We start from the raw sequence: 9,471 nt of genomic DNA on the forward strand, positions 1-9,471 counted from the left end.
ATGTGGTGGTGTGTGATGTGGTGCTGTGTGATGTGATTGCGTTCTGTCTGGCAGGGTGAGCCTGGGCTCCCAGGGGAGGCGGGAGCTGATCGCCTCCAGGTGAGCGACTCCTCACCTGCAGCGTCACCTGCAGCGTCACCTTCACCATCACCACCCCCATTTCTCTAGCCAGTTTCACCTGCCCACATGTCCCAGCCAGTGTATTTCACTCTGTGTGTGTCCGTGCCGGTCTTAATATGTGTTTGATAACAGCACTTGCCCCGACATCATATGTAGGTTATACGGGGGGACTTTGCTTTTGTCTTTGTTTCTCTAGGGTTTCCAAGGAGAACCTGGACTCCAAGGCCTCCCCGGATCCGCTGTAATTACAACACCCACTGACCAGCATCATCATCGTTGTGATTCATGATGACGGTGATAATAATGATGATGAACACATGGTGATGATGATTAGTAGCATATGTTGGTCGTGATGATGATTGTGGGAGTGATGATGCTGGTGGTGGTAGTGATGTTGATTATGTTTGTGGTAGTGGGAGTGGTGGTGGTGATGATGATGGTAGTGATGTTGATGATGATGATGGTAGTGGTGATGGTGATGATGATGGTAGTATTGTATTGTAAGTGCTGCTGGTGCTGGCAATGACGATGGTAACTGATACATATTTTAGATGATCGTGATGATGACGATGATGAAGATGATGACGAGGATGATGACGATGTCTCTTCAGGGGGACCCTGGGAGAGCAGGGACAGCGGGGTCCACGGGGGTTCAAGGGGGAAAAGGGGACCTGGGCCCCCCTGGAGAACCAGGCCCACCTGGGCCCCCCGGCTACCCTGTGAGTGGACTTAGTGTGTGTGTGTACGTGTGTGTGTACGTGTGTGAGTGTGTGTATGTGTGTGTATGGGGAGCGGTAGTGTAGCGGTTAGCGCGCTGTGTTATGAACCCGGGGACTCGGGTTCGATTCCCGCTCACGACCAACACCAGTGATGATTATTTGAACCGGTCCTGGGCCTCCCCAAGGTCGACTCAGCCTCAAATGAGTACAGTACCTTGTGCGGTGTACCCTCGTGTGCCGTTCCGGCCTTCATAGGTGCTCGCTAACAGCACTTGCCCCAACAGTCTGTTGAGGCTACCTGGGGGATCTTTGTCTGTGTGTGTGTGTGTCCCCAGGGCGGAGATGGGGAGCGAGGTCTTGCAGGGCCCCCCGGCCCCCCAGCGAGGAAGGTAAAGGTCACCGCCCCCTCAAAGGTCACACACAAAGGCCGCGGAGCGCCGTGCGGACGGAGCTGTGGTCAAACCGCGAGCTGTGCGCAGCATCGGTGTCACGGCGATACAATAGGCGCGTCGCTGTGAGTGTGGCGTGTATGTGTGTGTGTGATGTGCGAGCGTGTAATGTGCGAGTGTGTATGTGGAGCGTGCGAGCGTGTGTGGCGTGCGAGGGTGTGTGTGTGTGTGTGGCGTGCGAGCGTGTGTGTGTGTAATGTGCGAGTGTGTGTGTGTGATGTACGTGTGTGTATGTGTGTGGAGCGTGCGAGCGTGTGTATGTGTGGCATGCGGGTGTGTGTCTGTTGAGGTATTTCTGTCGTGTAGAGGAGAGGCAGTGCAGTAGTTGGCACATGGCGACATGAACCCAGCGACCCGAGTTCGATTTCAACGTCTGTAACGAATATCTAAACCAGTCCTGGCCCTCCCCTCGATTAAACATCGCCACTGGGGAGACCAAGGCGGCCAGGCGGGGTGTTGGCCACACCACCCCCTCGTGTGCCGTTTCGGCCTACAAGGTGCTCGCTAACGACGCTTGCCCGGGCAGTCTGTCAAGTCTACACGGGGGGAGCTTTGTCTTTGGGGATTGTGGTGATGGGGGTTGTGTTTCAGGGTGACGCTGGAGCTCAGGGGGACCCGGGACACTGGGGCCTGGAGGGCGAGCAGGTGAGACGCGGCCTGGAGACACAGGCCGCCACGAGCACTGGCCCTCACCTTGTCTGTCATCGTCGGCGTCATTAACCCCATCCTCGACACCTGAACCAAAACCACTAACCCCTTACCACATTCCTGATCCTCCTGTGATCATCAGTGAACCCTGACCCTCACTCTGGCTCCTCGACCGTAGTCGCGACAGGTTGCCACCTCTTCCACCGGAGACCAAATCCGGGCTCATCTCTCAGTGGGCACTGGGGGCGCTTTATCCATAGACACGGTGCCGCTCGCTCTGATGGTCATCGCAGCGACACCGGGACCAGATCTCGGTAGGAATCAGAATATGTATTTATATTGGAGGATTCCGATGAACTATGCAGCTCTTCTACACAGATGTCCAGCTCCAATGCCCGTAACCTTAACCCTGACCTTAAAACAAGCCCTGACACCGTACCCCTCAATGTATATTGAACTTCTTTCGCACCGTACGCAGCCAACCCTGCTAATCGTCACGTCACGACACCGTGACCCCTCACGCGATGGGGCGGCCCGGCGGTCGCGCCTTCGCCGCTTGTTGTCGTGCCAGAGGTTCGCGGTTCGATTCCAGCGACCGCCCTGGTTAATGCTGCGGCGTGGAATTTACACAACGACGCTACGCGCCGTCCGCTTCATGCCGGACGTTAAAGAGCCCCGTGGCGTCGTTCGCGAGATGAGGCCGTTGTGTGCCGGCATCCAAATTTGCTGAATTTTAAAATGAATTTGTGATTATAGAGACAGCAGAAAACCATGGCTCCCTACTGGCAGCATGTCCCAGGTCGCGCTTGCAAATGAGCTCTCTAACGATGAACAGAAAACGCCTGGGCCCCCTCCACACGCCGTGGATATATTTAGGGTCAACCTTCCGGAGAGTAGCCGCAAGATCGCGCATGAGTGTTGGACCCTTCAGCAGCAGCAGCAGCCTTGTGCCTTTGGGTTTTAATATAAATTCGTAAATAATTATCCTTTTCACGACAAGTCCTGACAGACGAGGCGTGTGTTGAGCACGGACCCTGGAGCAGCAGCCAACAACCGCCCTCGCATTATTTTCTGTTTTACTATCGATTATTAATCGCGTTCTTCGATGATAATAACAACAACAAACGTCGATTGTTCAATACGGTATTCACATTGCCCGTCGCTGCAGTAAACGGTTGGTTTAAAAAGACGGTGAGCGTGGAAGCCACGTGGTGGACGTCTCAGTCGTGGTCTCCCTCGTGGTCTCCGTCGTGGTCTCCGTCGTGGTCTCCGTCGTGGTCTCCGTCGTTGTCTGTGAGCGGCCGTCGTTGTCTGTGGAAGGCGCCGTGTGCCCCACCGCTCGGTGTTTCCCCTTTGCCGTCCGGCCCCGCGGGCAGCGAGACGCCAACCATTGCCGACTGAGAACCCGAGGTAACCCCCCTCTGATGTGCCGTGTACGCTGGCCGCGTCTCCCCGCAGGGCTCCCCGGGGCCCCTGGGCCGGCAAGGGCGCGCCGGCGACAAGGGGGCTGAGGTGAGCGTGACCGTGTCACCTCGTGACCTGTGACCCAATGGCCTACGATCCCATGACATCACGTGATTCTCATGACCTCGTGACCTGTGACTCCGTGACCTGTGGCATCACCATCTATGACCTCGTGACCTGTGACCCTGTTTACATGGCATCACATTATTCTCAAGGCCTGTAACCCTGTGAGCCCGTGACCCATGACCCCATTTACTTGACCTAAAAAAAATCGAATTCCCATCACATTGTGACTCGTGACCTGCGACCCCCATGATTATCATGACCCTGTTACATGTGACCATGACCATCGCTACAGCGATGACGTGTTCACAAAGGGCGTTGGATCAGAAAGCCCAAGTGGCCTGGTAGCTCAGGGCGTTCTTAATGGCCATGTCACGGGCACACATTTCAACCAGGGTGTTGTTTGCACGTGACAAGTCGTATCTGAACCTGTTGTGAGCCTCCCCTAAGTCGACTCAGCCTCGAGTGAGTATCCGGTACGGTGTGTGAAAACATCAACACTGGGGAGACAAAGGCGGCCGTGGGGGCGTGTTGCATGGCCACGCTCCGTCCTGGTGCGGCTCCGGCCTTGATAAGAGCTCGCTACCAATACTTGCCCCAACGGGCTGTTAAGGCTCTACGAAGGATCTTTGTTTTGTGTGTGTGTGTAAGTATACGAGAGTGTGTGTGTAAACGCATTAAAGCTCACTCCATACATCACGCAGTAGAAGGCTTATTGATGCGGGGGGTGGGGGGGGGGCGTGGTGTGTCCCAGGACGCCTCGACACTCACGCGGTCCGCCCACGGCCAAGTGCAGACAAAGTCCGCTCCAGACGATTGACATTTCAAGCGATTCCTCTCTCCCTCTCAGCCCACATCGCTACGACTCTGTATTTCTATTTTCGCTGTGCGGAGGAGAGTGATATCTGAACCCATCCTGGGCCTCTCCCACGTCGAGTTGGCCTACACATGAGTGCCTGGTGTGGCGGTATGAGGATCGCCACACCAAATACTCGCGCGGCACAACCCTGGTGCTGGCCACCCACCGTGACGATGTCAAGAGGTGCTCGCCAACGGCACCTGCCCCAGCAGTGTCAAGGCTGCACGGGGGCCACACGCATTGGCTGTGTGTGTACGTGTGTGTACGTGTGTGTACGTGTATGTGGGTGTGTGTGTGTGTATGTGGGTGTGTGTGTGTGTGTGTACGTGTGTGTGTGTGTGTTCATGCCCCTATCTGTGCAAGCAGGGTGCCCGAGGCCACCCAGGGGATCAGGGCCACAAGGGGGCTGTGGGGGAGCAGGGGGAGGACGGAGATCCGGGGGCGGAGGGGAGCCCTGGAGATCGCGGAGTTCAGGTGTGTGTACGTGTGTGTATGTGTGTGTGTACGTGTGTGTATGTGTGTGTGTGTACGTGTGTGTGTACGTGTGTGGGGAGCGGTAGTGTAGCGGTTAGCACACTACGCTTCGAACCTGGCGACCCGGGTTCAATTCCCGCTCATGGCCAACACCAATTACGATTCTCGGAACCGGTCCTGGGCCTCCCATAAGTCGACTCAGCCTCAAATGAGTACCTGCTGCGATGTGTGAACATCGTCACGAGGGAGACAAAGGCGGCCGCGCGTGGTGTCGGCCACCCACCCCTTCCTGTGCTGTGCCTGCCTTCATAGGTGCTCGCTAACAGCACTTGCCCCAACAGTCTTTTAGAGGCTATCTGGGGGATCTTTGTCTTTGTGTTTGTACATGATCGATGCCCGGGTGTTATCGAGGGATGGCTCCCTATTGGTCGACCATGTTACGTATGCTGATGATGTGTGGAGCGGTTTCTATCCCTGTGTAGTGAGTCACTTCTGAGACACTAATAGTAGGAGACAACACGCGTTTATCCTACACTCGTAACACCGTTCACACACGGGGTAACTATAAACGGGTCAGAGCAGCCGACACGCTGTCTGCCCCACGACGCCGGAGACAAAGACGTAGCACCTCGGGTTCCTTTCCACCGACAGACAGCCCCGATCCAGCCTCGGGACTTCCCTTTTATGCCCCCTGGCGAGGCCTGGCTTCGCCCTCGGCCACGCCCCCATCTGGAACCCACCAGAAGGTTCTGGGCCACCTTCCACGTGTCCCCTTGGTCATCTCTGCCCCACATCCTTTACCCCGGCCTGTCGCGTGCTCCACCAGCCGGCCCGGGTGCCACGTCCTCATTTGCCCCCTTCTGCCAGCAGCCAGCGCCACACGCCCTCGTGACCCCCTCCGTGGCATTGCTCTGCCGGCAGAGCGGCTGCCACGCCCCGCTCTGCCGGGAGGTCAGCGTTAGGCCACATTCCCTCTCTCTGTCAGTGACCAGCGCTACGCGCCGTAGTGACCCATTCTATGTCACTGCACCTGGGCACGGTCGTTTGACCAGCTCCAGTTTCACAGCAGAGGCCTCCCTCCACAGGGGTCGATGGCAGCGGTCTCGCTCAGAATCGACGGTGACCCAACATGTTTACCGGGGCGGTGGCGGTGACTCACAAGTACTGGAGTTAGCGAATCGGTGGTTAAGAATACGTGTGTGCGTGCATTTCCCCGGTGGTGTGGAGTCGGTATCGAGTGAGCGCCGTAATTGCAGGGGGCTTAAAAAAATGTTAACACTTACATGGGACTCTCGCTTTTAATGGAAAAAGAACGGATAATGGTAATTGCGATATTGTGATGATGATGCTAATTATGATTTCCCATCAGGGGCACGTTGGGCCACTGGGCCCCAGAGGGGACCTCGGGGAGAGAGGGGAGTGGGGCACGGAGGGATCTCGGGGCCCGCCCGGTCTCCTAGGCAACAGGGGCCTCCCCGGGCTCAGAGGGGCCCCTGGGCCCCGGGGAGAGACGGGGAGCTCGGGGTTTGTGGTGAGCCCCTTTGCCAACCCACGCACCCAGTCTCATTGTTCTGTGCCTCCCGAAGGTCGACTCAGCCTTAAATGGCTCTTATTACATACAGCATGCGCGCGCGCCGGGACATCCGTACGTGAGAGAGACAAAGCCGTCCGGTGTAGCCGACACGGACTGTTGGAGCAAGTGTTGTTCATACTCATGGCCAGTGCAGTGCACAACAACAACAACAACAACCAACATTCGCCACAAAGTGGTGGTGACGTCACCACGGCGCTTGTGCCAGGCTATGTGCACAAACACACACGCACACACACATCACTACAAACAATAACAATAGCTGCATTTTTTCACTCAGTGGCTATGAACCCATTGACAACCCTGGTGCCAGGCTAGGTGCATGCACGCACCCATTCTGTGCTGTTTTGCTGCTGTTGTTTCAGGGTTCGTCTGGTGTCCCGGGGGGTCCTGGCCGAGGGGGTCTTCCCGGAGTAAACGTAAGTTCACGCCGCTCGGCTCCCTTGCCACTCCACTGCTGGATGAGATTTGCCACGCTGTGCGCAGTGGTTAGCGCACTACGGACCCGGCCACCCGAGTTCGATTCCAGCTCACGGCCAACAGCCAATATCTGAACCAGTCCTGGGCCTATCCCTTGGTAGACTCAGCCGTGTGCCGTGCCGGTCTCCATAGGTGCTCGCTAACAGCACGTGCCTCCGCAGCCTGTTGAGGGGATCTTTGTCTTAATTATCCCTGCCCTCGCGGTCTTGGCGCGTCCATCAGATGACGGACACCTGTGAAAAGAGCTTCATAGCTCGTCGGATTCCTCCACCATAAACACATAACTCTCATTCTGATCTTTGGAAGCAGGGGGTCGGATCTCGGGAGTTGTTGTTGTTGTTGATTTGGTTTCTGTCGCGCCGTTTGCAGGGACCCCCAGGGCTCCCGGGACCCGCGGGCCCCGGTGGGCCCCCGGGAGAAGAGGTAGAGCACCACCTCGTCACTCGCCACCACCGCCATCGTCCTCATCGTCACCGTCGTCACCGTCATTATCGTGATCCACACTTTTGACATCATGATAATGATGATCAGCATCATCATTATTGTCATCACCACTAACATCACTACCATCATCATCGTCATCATTATTGCCATCACCACTATCATCACTACCATCATCATCATCATTATTGCCATCACCACTGACATCACTGCCATCATCATCGTCATCATTATTGCCATCACCACTAACATCACTGCCATCATCAGCATCATCATTATTGCCATCACCGCTAACATCACTGCCATCATCATCTTCATCATTATTGCCATCACCACTAACATCACTGCCATCATCATCGTCATCGTTATTGTCATCACCACTAACATCACTGCCATCATCATCTTCATCATTATTGCCATCACCACTAACATCACTGCCATCATCATCGTCATCGTTATTGTCATCACCACTAACATCACTGCCATCATCATCATCATTGCCATCACGACTAAGATCACTGCCATCATCATCGTCATCATTATTGCCATCACCACTAACATCACTGCCATCATCATCGTCATCATTATTGCCATCGCCACAAACATCACTGCCATCATCATCGTCATCATTATTACCATCACCACTAACATCACTGCCATCATCATCGTCATCATTATTGCCATCACGACTAAGATCACTGCCATCATCATCGTCATCATTATTACCATCACCACTAACATCACTGCCATCATCATCGTCATCATTATTGCCATCGCCACAAACATCACTGCCATCATCATCGTCATCATTATTGCCATCACCACTAACATCACTGCCATCATCATCGTCATCATTATTGCCATCGCCACAAACATCACTGCCATCATCATCGTCATCATTATTGCCATCGCCACTAACATCACTGCCATCATCATCGTCATCATTATTGCCATCACCACTAACATCACTGCCATCATCATCGTCATCATTATTGCCATCGCCACTAACATCACTGCCATCATCATCGTCATCATTATTACCATCACCACTAACACCACTGCCATCATCATCGTCATCATTATTGCCATCACCACTAACACCACTGCCATCATCATCGTCATCATTATTACCATCACCACTAACACCACTGCCATCATCATCGTCATCATTATTACCATCACCACTAACACCACTGCCATCATCATCGTCATCATTATTACCATCACCACTAACACCACTGCCATCATCATCGTCATCATTATTACCATCACCACTAACACCACTGCCATCATCATCGTCATCATTATTGCCATCACCACTAACATCACTGCCATCATCTCCACCATCACAATCATTACCCGGGGTTGTGGTCTCCCCGTGTGCAGGGGGAGACGGGGGGAAGGGGTGCAAGGGGGAGGGGCGGAACGGGCGGGATGCAGGTACACACACTCGCACACACTCACACACACACTCACTCTCACACACACACTCACACGCACTCACTCACACACTCACTCTCACACACTCGCACACACTCACACACACTCACACACTCACTCACACACTCACTCACACACACACTTACACGCACTCTCTCACACACTCACTCGCACACACTCACACACTCATTCTCACACACTCACACACACACTCACACACACACTTGCACACACACTCGCACACACACTCGCACACACACTCACTCACACACTCACTCACACACTCACTCTCACACACTCGCACACACACTCTCACACACACTTGCACACACACTCACTCACACACTCACTCACACACTCACTCTCACACACTCACACACACTCTCACACACACTCACACTCACTCACAGACGAGATCTGAGTTTCCCACTGCTGTGCAGAGCGATCCGTGCAGCAGCGTGACACGTCATGTGCAGCAGCGTGTGACGCGTCACGTGCAGCAGCGTGACACGTCATGTGCAGCAGCGTGTGACGCGTCACGTGCAGCAGCGTGACACGTCACGTGCAGCAGCGCGTGACGCGTCATGTGCAGCAGCGTGACGCGTCACGTGCAGCAGCGCGTGACGCGTCACGTGCAGCAGCGGTGGACGTCGTGGAGACGTCGCTCCTGACATCCCGCAGCCGTAGCAACCTCCCGTGGCTGCGCGTGTGAGTGTGAGTGCG

General features: G+C 55.0%; 1 protein-coding gene across 9 annotated transcripts in view; it reads left to right on the top strand.

Moving 5' to 3' along the window:
* LOC144724224 (uncharacterized) overlaps window positions 1-7,426 on the top strand; it is a 41,821-nt gene extending 34,395 nt beyond the window's left edge. For 8 of the 9 annotated variants that reach the window (XM_078603171.1, XM_078603173.1, XM_078603169.1 and 5 more), the window contains 10 exons: window positions 55-99; window positions 317-361; window positions 732-839; window positions 1,175-1,228; window positions 1,880-1,933; window positions 3,395-3,448; window positions 4,689-4,796; window positions 6,166-6,327; window positions 6,753-6,806; window positions 7,237-7,426. In XM_078603171.1, the coding sequence (XP_078459297.1) occupies window positions 55-99; window positions 317-361; window positions 732-839; window positions 1,175-1,228; window positions 1,880-1,933; window positions 3,395-3,448; window positions 4,689-4,796; window positions 6,166-6,327; window positions 6,753-6,806; window positions 7,237-7,377 (825 nt within the window). In that variant the 3' untranslated portion in view covers window positions 7,378-7,426. Of the gene's footprint in view, window positions 1-54; window positions 100-316; window positions 415-731; window positions 840-1,174; window positions 1,229-1,879; window positions 1,934-3,394; window positions 3,449-4,688; window positions 4,797-6,165; window positions 6,328-6,752; window positions 6,807-7,236 lie in introns of those variants that run through there. The other variant, XM_078603175.1, reaches the window with a different exon arrangement.
* Window positions 7,427-9,471: the final 2,045 nt, after the last annotated feature.

The sequence above is a fragment of the Lampetra planeri genome, chromosome 20 (genome assembly GCF_965212315.1).
Source record: "Lampetra planeri chromosome 20, kcLamPlan1.2.h2, whole genome shotgun sequence".
Lineage (NCBI taxonomy): Eukaryota > Metazoa > Chordata > Hyperoartia > Petromyzontiformes > Petromyzontidae > Lampetra > Lampetra planeri.